Raw genomic sequence first — 22,757 nt, 5'->3', positions numbered from 1 at the left:
ATTTTCCATCCAAATATGAAGTTTAGAAGGGAAGGGAGATTAATATTTTTTGAACATCTATTATGTGCTAGGCACTTTTATATAAAATATTTTATGTAACATCCACAGTCATTTGTCTGAAAAAGAAACAAGCTTAAAAAGTGTTATTTTCCTGACATGCAGAACTCTAGGTCTCCCTGGTTCCAAAGCCAATGCTCTTTCTGCAATACATCACAATCACTGGCATAGATTCACTTGAGAATATTCTGCTCAATAGTACTTTTTCTTGTCCTGAAAGACAGACAAGCCTGGCCTGTTCTGATCACCTTATTTTGTTGACCAACAGCTTTCCGGACCTTGTACTTTCTCCGGGACCATAATATGCCACTGATTCCCTAGTTTTTGCCTTGCTATAGCTCGCAGGCTGTGCCTATACTGGCCCATGACAGCTGTACAGCTTCCTCCTACTGCTGGGACAACACCATGAAAAAGGCATGTAGAACAGCCAGCAAATTCAAAACATGTAAGAAGCAGAATTCTACAGGGGTCAAGACTTCTAACTCCACCATTCTCACTAGTGGAAAGATAACAAAGAGTCCACAATAGCGGATATTTCAAAAATAATTTAAATCTCCAGGGTTTTTTGTTGTTATTTTGTCGCAGCAGCTTTACCTCTAATTACATTTTGCTCACGCAAATAATAAAATTCATCTTCCTTCTCATGGTAAATGCAGCAGATTGTGGCAATTCACTCTCCACCTAGAACCAGAGAGGGCACGGGAAACCTGACTGAGATGAAATATTTTAGGAAAATAAGCAGCAAAATTGATCAATCTCACATGAATGATTAAGAGTTGATTGCTCATAGAAAATGCTTTAACCAAACTCAAGATTATTGCCCTCCAAATAAGAAATCTAAAATAACCGTTCAAACTTTTTTCTGAAAATCTGAGAATAATTTCTCAGGGTGTTTTTTTCTTTTGGAGTGGTGTTGTTGACAATAAATAGAATCTAACAGGATTAACATTCCTTTCAGCCATACTCGGTATAGTAACAGGTTAATACCCAATGATTTAGCAACAGTTCCCCACCCCCAACTTAAAAATATATTCCTCTCATAAAGAATTTTAGATTTCTTCAAATGGATAAAATGAATATCTTACTAAGCAGTATTAAATAAAGGATTTTATGCTCATGCCTCCTTAATCTTTTCTATTTCGCCACTTACCCCCTACCTCACTCACCACATCAACATCGCAAAAATAAGTTAGCCTGCTGTTTTAAGTATGGATCTGCATTTAAGAAAGTCTGACAAATTCTAAGACTGCAACTTTGAGTTTAGTACATTTTCTCCCATTTATTAGTGTTAACAAGTAGTCCTTTTAGCTCTGTGACATTAATACCATTACAATGCTAATACTGTACAAGATGCTTAAATAAAAGGTAAAGGAGATATCAAAATTCTTTAAATAATCATGCATTCACATGTAATACTTCATCATCCAGGTGGGAACTTTTAGGCCAGGATGCTGTTTTCCTATGGCTTTCCTGAATACTCTGCTTTAAAACTAGGCCCTTGGAAGCCCTGAAAGTGTGATGGGAGTAACTTTAAAAAACAGAGAAAGACAATTCAATTTGTCTGAGATTTCAGTGAGACATCACTGAAAAGGGAATACACATAAGTGAATAGGTGACAGGAGTGTTTAGTAAAGTGTTTGGTAAAAGTTACAGAGCAGTCTTCTGCCGTGACACCCCAAAGAGAAAAAATAAGGATCTTTAGGGTAGAAGAACCTTATCAATCAGGCGAGGGTAAAGGAACAGTAAAGAATAGTCAACATATAAGAAATTAATTTCAAGATGGACCATAGGTCTAAACTTGAAACACAACCATAAAGCTTATAGAAAAAAACATAGAAGATCTTCGTGACCTTGAAGTAGGCAAAGACTTCTTGGACAGGACCCACGACAGTAACCATGAAAGAAAAAATTTCAGTTCATCACCATTAAGAAGATGAGCAGACAGGGGCTGGCCCCGTGGCCGAGTGGTTAAGTTCGCGCGCTCCGCTGCAGGCGGCCCAGTGTTTCGTTGGTTCGAATCCTGGGCGCGGACATGGCACTGCTCATCAGACCACGCTGAGGCAGCGTCCCACATGCCACAACTAGAAGGACCCACAACGAAGAATACACAACTATGTACCGGGGGGCTTTGGGGAGAAAAAGGAAAAAATAAAATCTTTAAAAAAAAAAAAAAAAAAAAAAGAAGATGAGCAGACAAACCACAGACTGGAAAAAATATTCACAACACACACATCTGACAATAGGCTTGTATCCAGAATATATAAAGAGCTCTACAAACCAATGATAAAGAGATAAACACCCCAGTAAAAAAGTAGATGAAAGACTTGAACAGATACTTTTTAAGATCTATGAACGGGGGGCTGGCCCCATGGCCGAGTGGTTAAGTTCACGCACTCGGCTTCTGCGGCCCAGGGTTTTGCCAGTTCAGATCCTGGGCGTGGACCTAGCACTGCTGAGGCGGCCTCCCACATGCCACAACTAGAAGGACCCACAACTAAAATATACAACTATGTACCGGGGGGACTTTGGGGAGAAGGAAAGATAAAAAATAAATTTAAAAAAAGATATATGAATGGCCAATAAACACATGGAAAGGTGGCTTATTTTTATTCACCAGGGAAATGGAAATTAAAAACCACAATGAAATACCATTTCACACCTACTAAAAGGGCTAAAATAAAAAGATTAATAACATTTAATAATTAGCAAGGATGTGGAGCAACTGGAACTCATACATTGTTGTTGCAGTATAAAATGGTACATCTACTCTAAGGAACTGTTTGGCAGTTTCTTATAAAGTTAAACATGCATCTACCCTATGAACCAATAATTCTACTCTTAAGTATTCACCCAAGAGAAATGTAAACATACATTCACACAAAAGAAAAGTGAACAAGAATGTTCATAGCAGTCTTATTCATAACATCCAGAACTGAAAACAATCCAAATGTCTATCAACGGGAAAATGATAGAATACTTGTATAATGAAATATTAATCAGCATTAAAAAAAAATCAACTACTGATGCATGTAACAACCATGAATCAGAAAAACATGATGTTAAGTGAAAGAAGCCTTATACAAAAGAGTGCCTACTGTATGAATCCATTCCTATAAATTTGAAGAATAGACAAAACTAATCTATGGTGAAAGAAAAGAGAAAGTGGTTACCTGGTGTGGGAGTGGGGAGAGGAATTGGCCAGAAAGACCACGAGGGAAACTTCTGGGGGTGACAGAAATGTTCTATAGCTTATGTAGTGTTTCGACAGGTGTATACAATTGTCAAAACTCATTGAACTGAAGACCCAAAAACATATTATTGTATGTTAATTATACTTCAATTTTTTAAAATGTTAAGGAGTCAGAATTAATCAAAGTGACAGTTAAGTGATCTGGCATAAAGAAAAATTGGACAACTTTTTAATTTGACCTGAATTCGAAAAACTGTGAAATACTTAAAATATGCTAAAAATTATACAGTACAATATAATGAATATTCACATAACTCAGCTTTATCAATCTTAACATTCTGTCATATTCATTCAGTTTGGTTTCCTAACAAAAAGTCCCCATGAACCTCTCCCTGACTCCATTCATCTTCCTCATGCCCTAGCAGTAACCATATCCTGAATTTGGCATATAACAAATTTGTTATTTTTCTTGTATTTTAATTCCATGGGCCTAAAAAATAAACTGCATTGCAAGAGCATTTTTATTTAGGTCACTTATATTGTAAATGACCTTTTTATACTTGAGATTTGATGCCCTGTATGTTCCATCCTTCTTTCACTTAACAAACATTCATAACACCAGTGATGTGACTGACGCCGTGCTAGGTGCCAAGAACACAGTCTAGAGGAGCAGAATGCCTGAAATGAAAATAATTTCATGCCAGTGTGCTAGTGCTAGTAGAGAATAAATTAAAGTGTTTGCAAATGAAATTGATTCCCCACCTTGTCAAAATATTCCTAACATCTAAATTCCTAAATCATGGTGAGTAAATTTGCTTGACAACAATAGCCAACATAAATAAATATTTATATCAATAATTTCCCTCTTTCTCCTGATTTTTCACACTAAAAAGTGCAAAGAAGAAGGAATTATTTGGTATCTAAGTCTTAGACTTTGGCCTTTCTTTGCAATATTCATTAAGAGAGTCTTGCCCTGGGGCCAGCCCTGTGGCGCAGTGGTTAAGTGCACACGTTCCTCTTCGGAGGCCTGGGGTTCACCAGTTCAGATCCGGGGTGTGGACATGGCACCGATTGGCAAACCATGCTGTGGCAGGCGTCCCACATAGAAAGCAGAGGAAGGTGGGCACAGATGTTAGCTCAGGGCCAGTCTCCCTCAGCAAAAAGAGGAGGATTGGTGGCAGATGTTAGCTCAGGGCTAATCTTCCTCAAAAAAACCCCCCCAAAAACCCAAAACAAACAAACAAACAAAAAAAGAGAGTCTTGCCCTCATTCACTAAAGAACAATGAAGAAACCTCAAGGTACACAGTAATCAGTGGCAAAATTAATTGCAATCTAGATCGCTCAATATTCCTTCTTCCCTGATTCTTTTCCATTTGGAGAAAAAGATAGCTTTAGAGATGCTGCTCGTGTTGGTCTAAAAGAGGTTAGTTACTAGTTATAATCAAAGGTAGAAAAGCAAAAGCTGATTTATCTGCAAACCTACAACATGAAATCTCTTATCTGGCACTTCTGTGCATCTTTCACAACAATAAAGTTCCCAATAAGGTATTACAAATCCTGAGGTTCCATCTGAATGATCAAAAAAAGATTCAATTATATTTAGAATAGTTTTACTGTTAAAAATAATTTGGTTATATTCTAATTCTCTGACAATCCATGTATTTGTAGATAGTCTATATTAACTACAACTTTTCATTCTCTATCTCATATTTAGAATTATAAAATATGAGAACTGGAAGGCATCTTATTTTTAATAGATAAGAAATGTAAGTCTTGCAATGTTGAAACTATTTTTCCAAGGTCACATAGAGAGCTAATGGCATCCGAACTGCTTTGCTGTATTTTTTCCCAGGTATCTTGTCCTCTCACGCTTCAGTTTGGAACCAAAGTATTTCTGGTACCAGAAGACAGGTAGTTTCTGTAACTATATCCCGAGGGTTGGAGATGCTTAAAGGATCCCAAAGAGTTCTTTTGAGACTCAAGCACAGAGGAAGTAGGAGGAAATAGGAGAAATAAAAAGAGAATAGTGGGAGGAAATTGGTAGGTGGTAGAGGAATAAGAGCAGACTAGGTCTTTCTCTGAACCATAATCTCCTTGGAGAGAAGCAGAGGAAAGATATGCGAGGACAACATTTTTCTTGTCAAAATACATATGTAAAAATATACATACAAATATGGCTGTCTGAGACTACCTGCCAGATGTGGATGCTAAAAACCAGCTTGGCAGCATTTAAAATTATTTCATTTCCTTATTTTCCAGAATAAATGCTTTATACTAATCTTGTGAGTACTGTCATTACTCTGTATCCTAAAATGAAATTAACAAGTACAAAAATCAACTCTATTACATTGTAAATGGCCAAAGGAGATGAATATTAAAACATCTGTGGTGAGTAGTGATTTTTAGAAACTCATTTTAGTCTTTTTTTGTTGTTTGTACAAGAATTTATATTTGTCCAGAACCAGCTTAATTTTTTCAACTATTTTTACTTTATGTCCACTGTAAAAACAAATGCAGTTTTATTGTAGAACGTATTAATAATCTTTAAAGAGACTAATACATAATATTTATCCTTAGCACTCTAAAATATAGTATACATTACTGTGGTTTTCTAAATTGTAGACAGCCCTTGTTGCAATGAAAACAGCTAACAATTTAAATACCTTTACTTGCCAACAATTACAGCAAATAAGAAGGTAAACCCGAGTCACTCAGTGTTCAGTGAAACAGATTGGTTTCATTTGGGCAGACATTTATTTGTAAAGGTAGATACAGTTTGGAGAATGCTACTTTGCTAAAAGTGATGTTTCCAAAAATAAAATAACATAGTAATATATTAAAAATGGAAGAGCTAACAAAAATATGTTTGGCTAGAATAATTACAAAAGAAAAATTATTTTTGCTTTACGAAGCAGTTAGCAGATAAATATAATCATTATGAGAATATCTAAAAAGTCAGTTGTATTGTTTTTACTAATAAAACATTAAAATTATTAAGTTATTACTCCAGAGTTTTGGAAATCAGCTATTTCATCAAATGTGTTTGCTGGAGTTTGAACATCACTTGCTTGTTCCCATCCGCCCTTTGGACATGCCATTTGCCTCACATATACTACCTCTGTCTTCCATACCTCTCACTCCCATTCCATGTCCTACCCTTCTCTCACCTGACCCAAAACACATTCCTAATATTAGTTGCTCCTTTATTCCAAGTTCTCTCAGCATTTTCTATCACTTGTATAAAATAATTTGGGTTAATTTATGTACAGTTTATCAGCATTATAAACCCATCTTGGGTACTTCTTAAAAGGAGGGCCTGTGGGGCTCATATTTTCTTTCCATTTCTCCCAGAGTGCCTAGCAGAGTGTGGGTATTCAGTATGAACTGATTAATCACATACAGCCAACTATTTGTGCCCAGGATGAAAAATCAGAGAAAAAGACTGGGAGACGTTAATGATAACCTCCAAACACACACAGCAACACAGAATCCAGAGCACAATTTCCTGCATGTTAAGCCACTTACAACAACAAATCCTGTTGGTCTTTAGACTTGCTAGCTTCTTAACCTAAACTGATCCATCCACAAAGCAGTCTATTATAATGGTAAATATCAAGAGCTGTGGAGTCTGATAAATCTGAGTAACTACTATGCCTCTACCACCTAAGTACTGTGACCTTGGGCAAATTATTTAATCTCTCCAGGCCTCAATTTCTTCATATTTAAAATGGGCATGATGCTACCTGCCTCACAAGGCTATTAAAAGAATAAATTGTGATAATGCATGTAAAGAGCTTAGCAGAGTAAGCTCTCAATAGTATCACTGTTTATTTATTGTTTTAAGTGGTAGACAAAGCAGAGCTAATTACAGTCCTTCCTGAGACTGATATGTGGGTGCTACAAGAAAAACTTCTTTTTTCACAGGGGTTATTAAGTTAGGGCAATATATTCCTAGAACTGTGGCACCATCTGAGTTGACTACACAGAATTAGACTCTCCACAGCAGGAGATGTTGCAGCCAAGATAATTTGAGCCTTTAGATCCCTCCGGACCTAAAGCTAGATCCACTCCCAGTCTTAAGTTATATGAGGCAATACATTCCACTTCTGCTTAGTTTGGTTTGGGTTTCTCCAACCAAAATAATTCTTACTGAAAAAATGGTGTATGCTTATTTTGATACACAAAGATTTTTCTCCATTCCAATCTATCTCTAACTTCAAGGCCTGTCCCTGAGCTTTATATGGTGTTGTTCCAGTTATAAAATGATCATCGTAATGCATGCTTGTGAAGTTGCTTGAAATTCATACAAAAGTGATATCCAAACTGCCACTAAAATAAGTGCTGAGAATAATTTACTATTCACTTTAAAGTGTCAAGAGTTTTTGAAAAGTTCCAACTGGCTCATTTGTACCCAAGCAAATTTATTCTTCTTGCTTTCCTTTTACAGCTGTCTATAAAGTTTCTAAATCTCTTAACCAATATGGTAGTCTCTCATTAATCTCTAATACCATCTTCTGATATTTTTAGAACACTATAGGGGACATCTGCTGTTTCTGTCTGCCTGGTATCCATTTTTCCTTCTTCTGGTAACATCACCTTGATTATCCTTTAAGAAATCCTCACTTTCAGTTCATGTGGAGCCCTATTCCTTGGCTCCAAGGTGAGTACCTGATATAGGCCTGGCCAATTGGAACATCCCATATTCCTTGCCAAATGATTGGAACATGGATGAGCGAGGCCCAGTATTTCTGGCAGGATGATTGGAAAAAGACATTACAAAGACATTAGTTCTCTTCAAATTAATTTACGGATTTAATACAATTTCAATCAAAATCTCAAAGGATTTTTTTGTAAGAATGATAAAATCATTCCAAAATTTATCTGGATAAATAAGTAACTATAACAGCCTGCACCTGTTTATTGTTATTTTCCAAATTTTTCTTGCCTGGTATAGTCCACTTGAATTATCAGATACTAAATGTTAAGGGTACTGGGCCAGCCATGGTGGCCTAGTGGTTAAGTTCAGCACGCTCCATTTTGGCGGCCTGGGTTTGGTTACTGGGCGCGGACCTACACCACTCTGCTAGTGGCTACACCATGCTGGTGGCCCACGTACTAAAAAAATAGAGGAAGACTGACATGGATGTTAGCTCAGGGTAAATCATTCTCAGCAAAAAAAAAAGGTACAACATACAGTGTGGAATGTTACAAAACATTCAAATAGAACAGAAAATCCAGAATCAGACTGCAGAATATAAAAAATTAAATTATATAAAAAAGGTACATTGCAAATCAATGAGGAAAGGACAGGTCACACCTGCGGTGCCAGATATGCAGCACGCATATTCTATCTCACCCCTGCAGACTCACTGCAGACATCACTAATTAAGCTTTCCTGCTGAACTCAGATATGGCTTTGGAAGCTTTCCCCACATGGCACTCCAGGCAGCCCCATCAACCTATCAGACAATGCACGCAAGCAGATTATTTGACAAATAATGCTGAGAAAATCAGTTAACTATTTGGAAAAATAAATAAAGTTAAATCTCTACTGCATATCATATGCCAAAATAAATTCTACATAGATTAAAGAGTTAAATATAAAAAATGAAACCATAAAAGGACTAGAACAAAGCTATTGCAAACGATATTCTCAAAGAGAAACTGACAAGCTCTGAGATGAGACATGAGAATGAGAAAGCAGTGGTTCTCAGCACTGCCTTGGTTCCTGACATTTTTGAGGCCTGGTTGCTCAGCTTTTCCAAAGAACTCTCTATATCTTTATAATACCTCCAACCTTTTATCTGAACTAGCTTGAATAGGTTTCTGTGCGTTGAGACCAGAAGAGCCTTGAATAAGGCACACAATTTTTAAAAAAATTTTTGTTAGCTGATCAACTCATTTTACCAAAAATAAATAAATCTATAATTTTTCTGAGTCTCTTTCAATGAAAAATCAAAGCTTCCCATTTTCCAAGTATGAGGTGTAACATTTTATATACATGACAGATTAAATTGCAAGATACACGACTCAATTTTCTCATTTCTCTATCCCATTAAGTTTACTTTTCACAAAGCATTCTACATAATTTGCAAATTTAAAAACAAGAGGGTCAGAAGGCGGTAGAAAGAAAAAATGTGGCAGAAAAGCCAAAGTAATAAAAAAAATTTGTACTTCACATATTCTTAACCAGTTATAGCATGTCAAAGCATTTTAGCCATGTCTTGGGAGCCAGTTCACAGAAATGAAACAAAATTTGAGTTTTCTAACTCTTACTCTTTCCAAAAAGCACATCTACTGATGCCATAATCACTGGCACTTTGTTCATATACAAAATTATTTCATGAGTTTTGTTGTTACACTGAAATTAAACACAAATTTTATGAAGGAATCACCGTATTTTCCTTAGAACAGCACTTCAATAAAGGAACCAAATCAACTGTATTTCTTCAGACACAAAATATTAAACTCACCTGAACACACCATCATTTCTCTAGAGGAACCAAAAGCTCCTTTGTCTAATCTAGAAAAAAAAAAATCCTTTAAAGGAAGAATAAGTTCTCAAGCTGTGTGACTAGATGTAATGTTTATAAACTAAAAATTTTCTTCTCAATCCCCACAGCTAGCAGACAGAGTAACACGAACTAAGAGCTTTATAAAGAAGCTGAATGGTATAAGCTTAACACTCTCCCAATTATCCCATTTTTTCCCACTGGCAATAACCATTCTTCTACTGTCCCTGGATATAAATCTCAGGGCTGGGGCCAGCCGGGTGGCGCAGCAGTCAAGTGCACACGTTCCACTTCGGTGGCCCGGGGCTCACCGGTTCGGATCCTGGGTGCGGACATGGCACCACTTGGCAAGCCATGCTGTGGTAGGCGTCCCACACATAAAGTAGAGGAAGATGAGCACTGATGTTAGCTCAGGGCCAGTCTTCCTCAGAAAAAAGAGGAGGATTGGCAGCAGATGTTAGCTCAGCGCTAATCTTCCTCAAAAAAAAAAAAAAGAAAAAGAAATCTCAGGGATAATTCACTATACCCAATCTGCACTCCCATCCTGTCATTTCTTGCTTTAAAACAGTGGCTCTCAATATTCTACCCTAATGTCTCTGAGGGATCAAACATCTGTACTAGTAACAGAGGCTCACTGCCCAAGCTTCTTTACACATAGCAAATCTTTGGGTGAACAGGCAGTTGGAAGGAGGCTGTCTGGGTAGGAAAAGATCCCTGGTGGATTGTGCTCTCCTCTGGCAAGAACCATCTGCTTTAAAATGTTTCTTGAATTAAATCTTCCACTGTATTCCCAGTGCCACCACCACCCCCCCTCAATGGTTATCACCTCTGCCTAGGACTGCTTTTCACTACAACAGCTGTAGTTTCTCCTACCTTTGGTCTTTCCTCTTCGCACAGCATCCAGTGCATCCACAGCCGCCAACCCAAAATTCTGTTCCCATCAGGTCACTTCCTGGCTCAGAAATGGATTGCATCAGTTCCCCACCCCTTCTATCTTTTCAACCTCTCCCTCTCTCTGTTGGCCTTTGCTCCTTGCTGTACAAATATGTACCAATTTTTTCCCATTTAAAACAAAATAAAATAAAAACCAAACAACCACAAAAGTGAAAGCTCCTTGGACACTTGATTCAACTCCAGTTACCACCTTTGCTTCTTTTATTTTTCTGAGAAGCTTTTAAAAAGCATGGTCTACTCACTGCCTTCTGTTCCCATCACTCTGCTGAAACTGCTCTTAAGAGAACTCTAGGGGCTGGTCCCGTGGCCGAATGGTTAAGTTCACACGCTCCGCTGCAGGCGGCCCAGTGTTTCGTTGGTTCGAATCCTGGGTGTGGACATGGCACTGCTCATCAAACCACGCTGAGGCAGCGTCCCACATGCCACAACTAGAAGGACCCACAACAAAGAATATACAACTATGTACTGGGGGGCTTTGGGGAGAAAAAGGGAGAAAAATAAAATAGAGAGAGAACTCTAATGATCTTTTTCTCTAATTACAAATCCAATGGACTCTTTTCTTACCTTCTTGGCTTCTGTAGCATCTGAAGATACTGATCAATCCCTCTTTTTTGAAACTCTTGCCTCCCTGCCTTCCACTGCACCATTTTCTCCAGACTCTCTTCCTACCTCCTGGACCATTTCTTTCCAGATTCCTCTTCTCCACTCTCACTTTAAATGCAAGGGTTCCGCCTGGTTCAATCCTGGTTCTACTTCTCCTTTTAATTGCACTCTCTTGATCCACATTCATGGCATCAATTACCACCTCTACCCTGACATCTCATAAATCTTCAGCTCAATACTGACACCAATCTTGACAACAGACCTGTACTTCAAACCGGCTACTGGCCTTTTGCATCAGGATGTCACACAGGTAACTCAAATTCAACATGTCCAAAATTGAACTCCTTACCTTTACTCAAAGAACTAATTACTCTCCCATTCATTTTGGTTTCATAGTCATCTGGTTTCCCAAGCCAGAAATTTAGGCATTATCCTCTACTCCCTTAGCCCCCAAACCAACTCATCATTTAGAACTGCTGTTTCTATCTCCTTAGATTTTTCAGCTTTATACTGTCCTATCTCATCTCACTGTCCTTATGGTGTCACAGCAGCCTCCTAACTGCTTTCTCTTACCTCATTTCTTGAGCTCCTACAGTCCATCTGCCACTCTGAACCTTCTAGGACATCACTCCCTTGTTTAAAGCACTTTAAATCATGGGCAGCTCCCCAGGCCTAAAGCTTTTGACAGTACACACCCTCAGTAAAAATCTGAGTATACACCCTCAATCTATGAATATTCATTAATGCATATATATTATAAATCATATATAAAATATAGAAATCAAGAAAGAATGAGATAAAGATGAATTAAATACACTAATATATCCCTAATGAAGTAATACTATCATTGGCTACTATATGATTAGAAGTACAATACACTCTTAGACTGAAGTTCATTATTGATGATAATGTGTGTAAACACATATTTCAAATAGTCTTCTTGGCAATTATATTTTTTAGGCTGATTTCTTGATATAATTACCTTGAAATGTGATGAAGAGCTCCTACTAGCAGAAATGTCTACTCTACCTTTTTGTTACTGCTTGCAGTGTTAGAATTATCTTCAATCCATGGTTACTTTGTGCAAATCGTTAAGTCAGTTGTTCATTTTGTGAATATTAATTTAGTTAAAAGCAGATAATATAACATAAATCCACTCAACTAGGCTCAAGTAAATCACAATAAGTTACAATATGATAATAGACAAATTAGTAAGGTCACCACTCTCAACGCCTCTGCTTTGTGAAGCTTCCACTCGTCCCTTGAGACATCACACTGTGTATCAAATGTGTAATGGCACTGTCTCATAAGACTGCGTGAGAGAACCAGGTCATCTATACATTAAGTATTAATAAAGTTCAAGTTCTTCTTTTTTCAGGTTGAAAAGTAAATGTAAACTGCACTTAGAGACAACTGCTTGGCACTGCATACAAGGCCCTTGATGATCTGGCCTCTGCCTACCTCTCCAGCTTGCTCTCTAGGCACACACTTTCCATACCTTACCATGCTTTACTTCTCTCAACACACCAGCTATGTATCACTTTCTTACCTTTGACATGCTGTCTCCTTTGCACTTCTACCTTTGCTGCCAGTGCATCACGTTCTCACCTCTTTGAAAGCACTTAGCACAACCTGCTAAAACTGTTTCCTTACTCGTCTTAAGAGCAGGGATTACCCCCAATTTTGAATTCCTAGCATCTACCACAACACCTTACTTGCAATAGGTACTTAATAAATGTTGACTGACAGAATGAAAAAGGTCCAAATTCCTCTGAATGGCTTTCAAGGCCTCGCATAATCTGTCTCCTATTTATCTACCCAGCTTTATTTTCTTCCCCTAAGTCCGTTCCCATTCTCCTCACTTCCCATCATATGTCATGCTCATTTTGGCTTTTGCTCAGGTTACCGCCTCAACTTGGACTGCCTTCTATCTACAGAGAAGCAACCTGTCCTACAAGCCTCAGACCAAATTATCCTTTCCCAATGAAGTCCTACTCAACTCTTCCAACCCCCGACTGATTGATCATTCCCTTCAGAGAACTCTTGAAGACAGTTTTAGCAATTACTTTCTCTGTGGTAGTTTTCTCTCACCAATTTCTATCTAAGTTCTTTTTTTTTTTCAAATATTTTATTTTTCCTTTTTCTCCCCAAAGCCCCCCAGAACATAGTTGCATATTTTTAGTTGTGGGTCCTTCTAGTTGTGGCATGTGGGACGCCGCCTCAGCGTGGTTTGATGAGCAGTGCCATGTCCACGCCCAGGATCCGAACCGGAGAAACCCTAGGCCACCAAAGTGGAGCTCGAGAATTTAACCACTTGGCCTCGGTGCCAGCCCCTCTAAGTTCTTTGATGCCACGGACCACCTTCAACTTCTTTTGTACAGTGATCTCTCACAACACATTGCAACATGATGATACATAGGAGATGGTAAAAGATCTGACTGACTGGTTAGAGGTAGGCAGCATGATGCAAAGGAGAGAGCACTGGACTGGGTTGTAGTTCAAGTTTCACTAATAATTAGCTGGGTGACTTTAAACATACCCTTGACAGTCTCTGGTCATTAATTCCTCATCTGGAAGATGAGACTTTACAACTTTTTAAATTTCAGGTAAGGGGCCGGCCGGTGGCACAGTGGTTAAGTGCGCACGTTCCGCTTTGGTGGCCCAGGGTTCACCGGTTCAGATCCTGGGTGTGGACATGGCACCACTTGGCAAGCCATGCTGTGGTAGGCATCCCACATATAAAGTACAGGAAGATGGGCACGGATGTTAGCTCAGGGCCAGTCTTCCTCAGAAAAAAGAGGAGGATTGACAGATGTTAGCTCAGGGCTAATCTTCCTCAAAATAAGCAAATAATAAATAAATAAATTCCAGGTAAGATTTTTTCTCTTGCCCAAAGGAAACATTCAAGTTTCTCCCCTAAAAATCAAGAGAAATTCTAAGACCTTCGATAACTCACTTAACTTTATTGAATTTCATTGTAATCATCTGGAAAATAAAGATAAATAGCCCACCATCTCGAAGGACTGTGTAAAGGTCAAATGAGAAAATACAGATAAAAACACATAGATAATTTTAAAATCCTGATTAAAATATAAGGCATTATTATACTATTTAGTGGAAGTTCTTCAGTTAGGATAGTGTGCTAACCTAGCCAAGGACAGTGACTGGACCCTTGAAAAGTTAGTCAGCTCAGAACAGCAGAGCACTGTTCAAAGCCACAGGCTGTACTTCGTCCCTTATGTAGAAAGACGTATCTGATCACAAAGTAAAGTAACCTTTATCTGGGAAGGACTACAGAACAGGGACTATATCAGCTGAAGTTACTGAGTTATCAGTTGAGATCCAAATTAAAGCCTGGTTATGTTTCTAAAAATGTTATTAGAATTTTCATAACCATTCTGTATTAGATTAAACTTTTCATATTTTGATAATAATTTGAAGGGCATATTTTAGCATGAAGGAGACTCTGTAAGAAATAATCTGGTTACAAAGACAGTTTCTCATATAAACATGTCTAATCATTCAAGTGAAACATAAAGGGGCTAGTTAAACAAAAAGAAACAAACACAGGGACACAAATGTCCTGACAATTTCGTTGTTTTAATTAAGAGACAGATTAATGAATATGCATGCAAAGTCCAAAGAAAATGTAAAATGTTTTCCTTAGGAGATTCTCAACTTGTCTAACACACAATGAAGAAAAGTGGCAGTGCAGGAATCCAAACCAGCTTCTCTAACTTAGCAGCCTAATAAAATCAGCAGTATTTGTTACATGTCCCCTGACATACACAAAGAGCCATATTGTATATGACACTCAAAATCTCAAACCATTCTAGATACAAAAATTATTTTCAATTCTTAAGTTAAGTTTTATGCCAGTCCACTTCCTCTACAAGCTTAACAATTTTCTTTTCAGTAGATTTAATAAGAATACTTTTAGAATCACATTTAGGCAATAAAAGATGATATTCCAACAATATTCCAATGAGAAGTGCTTCAAAAATACTGATCTTTTCTCAAATATCAAACTTAAGCTGGACTCTTTATACTGTCTTCCCTAACCTCTGGAACAATGATAGTCACTACCCAAAACTACAAGTACACAGTTAATGGCAAGTTTTAAGGTTCTGAGTAGTACTTGTGAAAGAAGAAAAATCAGAGGAGTGGGAAACTGAAATTCAAAATTTAAGGATAAAAAAATGGCCTATATGAGAGATGACAGAAAAATAGGAAAACATGATTGAGAAAATGTGCTTGCATCCAAGAAATGCAAACTCATTCTTAACCTGTTCACCTAAAATAATTCATATTCTTATCATGTATTTCTTTTCAAGTAAAACGGAGGCTTGGATTTTAACAACTTGTTATCCTGGCTCTTCTGAGAGTGTCTTCCTTAACTCTCGGCATACCTTCATAACCCAGTCCTACCTTCCTCATTCAGACTTTGCTTTTTGTTGTTGTTGTTTACTGCTGTATTCCCAGTCCCTAAAAAACCACACAGCACATAAACTGTCAAATGAATAACAACCTCTGAGGGAGGTATTATCACCATCCTGGTTTTACAGATGAGGAAACTAAGGCTTAGCAAGGTTGAGTAACTTGCCTAGGGGTTACAAACCACTAGCCTGAAACAAACTCACATCTGTCATTTGTACTCTACCCTAACTGGGCAGAATAACTTCTTAACGTCTCTCACTTGTGTCTCTTAACTGATGGCAGCTTTCTCTTCTTAGGGGAAGAGAAATTCCAATTCAAGCTTCAACTTCTCCATCAATCTTTTCCTGGGCATCTTCAACCTCTGACCCCGACTATGGTTTTCTAGAGATCTCTCCTTCCTTTGTGCATGCCCTCTCCAGAGTTCTATAATAACAGTGCTTTTAGCCTTGCTGTACTTATTTCCTCTCTCTCTCGTATCAGCTCCAAACTTCCTGAGGGCAGAAATGAGGCATCTTCAAGTACCTCTGGCACATGGTGGAGTTGAATAAATGTCTGATGGATGAATGAATGATCGCCACAAATCCATGAGACAAAAACGAATCATTTAGCTCAATTCCCTAAACACAGGCAACCAGAGACTACAGCTTTCCTTTGCTTCGGGGTGGTGAGGACATGTCTGAAATTCCCTGCCCACACCACAAAGAGCATCACTGTGCTATGTTAAGTCAGTTTTTCAAGTTTTGAGACATCTAATGGAAGGACAATACAGTTTCAAAACTTTAAAGGCTAAGCAGAAAATCTATTTTAAAAGTGACCTACCTGGATGGGACACCAGCTCTTGATTTTAAATAATGTTTGACTGGTTCAATGAAATCACTGTTTTCAGTGATTCTGCATATTCCAAGTAATTTTATTTTTATATCCCTTGGCTTAAAAGTGTAATTTCATACTTCCCCACACATATAAGGACAAAAACTGCTTGTCTTTTACAAAATGGGAAAATCAAGTAGAACCTGTGTGTTAGGTAAAAAGGCATTCAATAAATATGGCATTATGCTGCCATGTGTAAACTCCTAAAAGCACATGTGGTCTATTTTAGACTAATGAATACAGGGAAGCATCTACTACATGCTTTTCATTTACTTGGTATGAATACCACGTTCAAATTATATCTAAACAAAAACTGGGTTTTTAAAAAAATATGGTGTAAAGAGTTGAAACGTCTGCCCATCACCACTGAGTACTACATAAATAGTACCACATTCAATATTCTGGCTCTAGGAATTTATAATCAAACAGCTAGACCAATTTCAAGGTACACGTTTACGGTAACAATTTTTTTTACACATGCACCACACAAGCCACAATCTATAATTTTACCACTTTTATTAACACCAATTTCTGAGCAGTTTCTAGGCCCACGTATAAGCGAGATATAAATAAGACTCATAAATAGGATATCATAAAAGTAGGACACGAATTCAGAGCATATTAAATCATTTACTTGCAAACTAATATTTTCCCAAATATTTACAAGATTTAGAAAAAAATGAAAATCACTTTGCCAAGATGGACTTCTGGCCTCTCAGTTTGATGATTGGTTCCTTCTTATCCCTACTCCCCACCCCTTCCCTCTGTTCTTCCTCTGCTAGGAATACTCTCCTGACTCATCTCTGCCTGTGTATGTCCATCACTTCCTTGGAGACCTGGCCCAAGATTCAGTTCCTTGAAAAAGTCCTCCCTGACTAATCTTGATTTTCACTGTTTCCTAACTTTGCACTCCCTTGGCATTTATATATAGTTTGCACTACATAATCAATAGCTTGTAAGATGTTTTGCATTTTTCTATCATTTCCCCAACCAGAGACACATCATCCTTTATATTCTCTTCTATACAGCCAGCAGTAAATGCTTCTCGAATGACTGAATCACCAGTGAAAGAAAGCCAATGGCTCAAAAATTTCTGAAGCAAGCAACTGGCTTTTCAGATCACATTTACAATACTCTATACCCTCCAACACCCATGAGTCCTTCAACCAGATGCGATCTAATTGTGTCTTAGTTCCATAAATTCATCATAAAAGATCCAGGTTACAGATCACAAATACACTTAGGGTAAATAATAAGCCTAGCTATTCAAACACATCTTGAGATTTAACATTTCAAGCTTCTAAAAAGCTTAAAGCTTGAAGCAGCCCGCCTGTGAATGGTAGGAAGTTGGCACCAGTCTCTTGCAAAAGAGGCAAAACTCTAGTTGGCAGTAAATGTTCAAACACGTGAGCCTCTACTGTTAAACAAGGCTCATTAACCACACAAACTTGCTGTTTCAGCTTTCTGGCTTCAATGAAGTACTCTGATCTCCTTTGGTTATTGTTGAGAGCCAATGATGGGTTAAATTCCCATATATTAACCAGCGTTTTGGTGGTTTGCCCAAGTATACCGCTGGCATCGGCGTGGATGATTTTTTTTTTTTAACAGACCCACCAGCCCCGGGAGCCAGAAGGGAGTGATGAAAATGCCAACCCGGCATTTCTCAGGAAGCAAAGAGAGACCTCCAGAACTGGAGCCGTTCGGTCTCCCTCTAGTTCTTAGTGTCAGCTTATCGTGCAGAGGCGGGGCTTGAAGCGCGCCTGCTTTTTACTAATTCTCTACCGAGTCTTCCTTAGGGACTGCAAGCCACACTTAGGCGGCTCCCAACTTTTCCTGCAAGGAATATCAGTTTTTCCATCCTCGAAGCCCCAGCACACGGGGTCTAGGGAGAGCCAGGTCACTAGCAGAGGGGAAGGCGAGGACTCAGAGGGGGAGGGAGCGGGCTCGCTCCGCAAAGGGGGCAGGGTGGCAGAAACAAAGTGAGCCCCGGCCGGCCCAGCGCCGCCCGCCCGGCCGCCCGCCGGCCCCGCTCACCCTCCAGCAGCACCTCCTTGCCCGCGCGCTTCAGCGCCTGCACGGCCTGGTCGTGGGTGGCCTGGCGCAGGTCAGTGCCGTTCACCGACAGGATGGCGTCGCCCAGCCGCAGCGCCCGGCTCTGGTCGGCCGCCAGCCCCGGGAAGATCTTGGAGATGAGGATCGGCATCCTGTTCTCGCGGCCGCCCTTGATGCTGATGCCCAGGCCGCCCGCCTCCTGCTTCACCACCCGCACCCGGCGCACCGGGGGCGACGCGCCCGCCTCGCCCGCCGGGCCCCGTGGCGGCGCGGGCGGGCTCGGGGGACCCAGGCCGCGGCTCGGGCTCCCGGGCAGCGAGTCGCCGGCGCCGCCGCCGTTCGCGAGGCCGTTGAAGGCGGCCGCCGCCGGCCCCAGAGAGGGCTCGGGCTCAGCCGCCGCGGCGTCGCCCGTCAAGCTTAGGCTCTCCCCGCTCAGCTCGGCCACCACCCGGACCCAGCGCTCCCTCAGGAGCAGCTCCACCAGTCCCGCTTTGGTGGCCCGCGTCCACACCGCCATGGCCGGCCCCGCTCCCGCCGCCGCAGTCGTCGCAGCTACCCTCATTCCAGTCAGGCAGCCTCGGCGCTTCCCTCTTCCCGCCCGAGGGGGCGGGCCCGGCCCCTCCCCCCGCGGCGATTTATTATTCATGAGAGGCCACGCCCACCTTCCGGAGGGGCGGGGAGAGGCCGACTGAGCCGCTTCCGGGAGCTTAAGTTGTTGCCCGCAGTCCAGTCCTTTGCTGCTCACCGGACGTGGGCAGCCTGAGCACAGTGGGGCTCTGTATCACGATCTCCTTCCGTTCGCCTCCAACAGCCCCCCCCAAACTCCTAACCTCTACTGTGCAATTTACCGGAGCTGCCTGGGCACAGAAAGCAAAATGCGCTTCAAGAAGCACTTTGCAAGCCTGCAGGACTGGGTTGCACGTTCACTCTTGCATTGATTGGTTCATTCCGTATTTACCGAGTGCTGTGCCGTGTGCTCCTTTTGTGGCCTGGAGATGAGCTAAATAAAACGTACCATAGCTGAGAGCTGGCGGTCTAGTGGGAGAGGAAAACGGGGAACCAAGCAAACTAGTGTGATACTATGTGGTTAAGTGACATGTAGAAAATGCTCTGAGGGCAGTGTAGAAGAAACAGTTGGTTGGGCCCAGGGTCAGCTGCACAGAGGTGACACTGGACAGTGAATAGGTGGAGCAGAGAGAACTGCATAAGCAAAGGTCAAGAGGCATGAATCCAAGCATATGTCACTCTACTTTGGCATTCATTACCTGTTTTCCTGCCTATAATGTGCGAGGGGACCATGTCTTCTTCAGCCTTGCAGCCACAATAGGTCAACCTCAAAGATATTTGCAGAATGATGGTTACTTAGGAAGATGCCAGAATTCCAACGTGAACAGAATGTAGGGTTGGTGGAGATAGCAGGATGTGAGTGTGAAAAGCCTCATATAATCAAATATCGGAGTGTTTGGACTTGAATTTGTAGATCTGACTTTCTAACCCTGGAGGCCATGGCCTTTTTTAGGGTAAATGTAGATGAGCATCCCCGGAAACGGTATGCACACCGCAGAGCCTACAGTGGCTTTTATCCAAAGACGTGAGTGATGCAATTCACTCGCTTCTTCCAGCTTCATGGGCTGGAAGAGCTGAGGAAACTAAGGCCTGGAAAGCCAAAGACTCGGGCTTAAAGCCGACGGCGCGGAAACAGAGACAACTTTGAGGTCTCCCAGTCTCCTGGTCCAGTGCTTTTCTTTACTACCTACCTCAGACCTCAAAAATGAGAGTCCAGAAATCACACTGCTGAGAGAGATCTCAGTAAAAACATGAGGTCAAGGTGCCCTCTAACTTTCCTTCAGCAGTGAAAGCGAAATCCCCACGTTTTCATGGGGGGAGGGGTGGACTGCAAGCAGAGGGATTGTGCACCAATTCCTGTAAAAGGGGCTGCATACCTGCTTGCTCACGAAGTACATGTTGAAGCTTGTAAGCCATGTCCATGTACCACTCTATGAATGCACATTCATGTGTGGGCAGAAACTTCCAAAGAGCCTCCTATACCAGGAATTAAAGCCGTAAAAATAGACTGGAAAGCACCCAGAGCCCAAATGAAGAAAGAATTCAAAATGAGAAAAGTATCTTACCAAAAAAATCATTACAGCAGAATCCTCTTTGCAATTAATGGAGCAGGATTTCCCAAGCTGCAAATGTCAGCAGAAGCTCAACCCTCTAGCCCTCTCCTAAATCAATTGCAGCGAGGCCAGCGCGCTGTTTCGGCAGGTCCCGATGTGCCCAAGTGCACCTGCAGTCACAGACATTTCTGGCTTTGCTCCAGCTGAGGCATGAGCCCCCAGAGGCCTGAGTTATGTGAAATTTCTGCTTGTTAGAGAGCACTTGGCAGCTGATCCCTTAGAGTATGAGCACTGTTTTCAACACTTATATATGCCTTCACCGAGGGTTGGGCCCTTAAGGACACCTTTATTAGCAAAAGGGAAGTGCCGGGAATTCTTTCTAAGAGTATCTAGACCTTTTGGTCAATAGAGTTGGAGGAAGTCATAATCTTCCACCTAAATAGTAAGTGAGGGCACTTATATAAGACAGTAAGTTATATAAGAAAATATTTAAACCAGAGAGGAGAGAAGGTAATGGAGACTGATATTTGGATTACTTGGGGGTTTTTACATAAAAAATTATTTTAAAATATAGCCATAAAACATTCCCAAACTATTGAGCTGCTTTTACAAGGTCCTCCATCAGCTCCTAAGTTAATTTTCAACATTCTCTTTCATCGCTACTTTCAGATCAGCCAAACTCATTCACTGTCTCCTAGTGATGCCTTGCACATTTCCTGAATCCTTCCTTCCAAACACCCCCTGCCACTTTCCGCCACATTCCCACCCAGCAAGATCTCATCCCAGTTTTCCCTGACTACCCAATTCATTGGGATTTTTCCTTTGAATAATTTTCTTCTATGCTTGGCTGTTTTGCGCCAGTAGATTATAAAATACAGGAAGGCAAGGACCACCCATCGACTTCTTTCTATTCCCTATTATTCCAAAAATATTGCCTTGCAGAGAAGGAACTCATTAAACATGTGATTGATTGAAATTCAGTGCCTCCTGTGCTGTAGTTGTTTCAAATAATCCTTCTGAAGGTTATTGGTTCCTTGCAGAGTGAAAATTACCATCTAGGAAATCTCAAGTAGTCCATGGAAATCTACTTACTGTGGATAATGAAATCTGAAATAAAAAGAACACACATCTGTTTCCATGGTTTCTTAGGGACAGCAAGACAAGCTTAGATAATTCTTTGAACAGACATGTCATTTTATCTACCTCTAAAAAAGGAAATGGCTGAGATAATTCCTAATAACCTTTCATTCCTCTCACCTATCAATATGTATTCTCCTCTGCCCCAGCTGTTATCTTACTGTTTCTCAGAACAAGGCAGGGATCATTGCTACTTTAAAATGAGGGGGTTGGATCAGCTCTCTCAGTTCCATAATTTCCTACAATTCTATGACTCAGGCTCTGATTCTATGCTTTCTCCAAACCCAATGGTCTTTCCTTTTTCTTCTCCCTCATAGTAGATATATAATATAGCATAGTAATTAAGAGTAGAAGATTCAAATAGTAGTTTGGCTACTTACTAGGTATATGATAATAGTCAAAGGGTTGAGGTCATGGGCCTCAGTGTCTTCAGAAAAATTCAGATACTTTGTACCTCTAAGGGTGGTTGTGAGGGTCGACTGGGATGATGTATGCGAAGTGTTTAGCAGCACCGTACCTGCCAAGCGGTTAGAGTGCCATAAAAAGTACCAGCTGCTCTTATATTACCTGTTGACCTTCAGCAGCAGCAACAATTAAACCTTTGGTAGAAACTCTCCAGCTGAGTCTATACTTTATCTAGGAATGAGTCTCTCATAATATCATATGATCCCAGGCTTAAAGGGCAAATGGCCAAATTAATTTCAGCGACAAACAGATCTTGTATAAAGCTACACTTTGGCTGAAAGAGAGAACGTATTGCCAAGAGTCCGTCAAAGGAAAGAATTAGTGGATCTGGGGCTGGTTCCAAGGTTTGAGTGTTGTGT

General features: G+C 40.4%; 1 protein-coding gene across 1 annotated transcript in view; it reads right to left on the bottom strand.

The window, feature by feature from the left end:
• Window positions 1-21,766, bottom strand: part of SNTB2 (syntrophin beta 2) — a 99,407-nt gene extending 77,641 nt beyond the window's left edge. The window contains exon 1 of the mRNA XM_023637203.2: window positions 18,659-21,766. Within this exon, the coding sequence (XP_023492971.2) occupies window positions 18,659-19,322 (664 nt within the window). The 5' untranslated portion in view covers window positions 19,323-21,766. The remainder of the gene's footprint in view (window positions 1-18,658) is intronic.
• Between the last annotated feature and the right edge of the window lie 991 nt (window positions 21,767-22,757).

Source organism: Equus caballus, chromosome 3 (genome assembly GCF_041296265.1).
Source record: "Equus caballus isolate H_3958 breed thoroughbred chromosome 3, TB-T2T, whole genome shotgun sequence".
Lineage (NCBI taxonomy): Eukaryota > Metazoa > Chordata > Mammalia > Perissodactyla > Equidae > Equus > Equus caballus.
The sequence above is the reverse complement of the archived record's forward strand: the minus strand, read 5'-3'. Positions and strand labels throughout refer to the sequence as shown.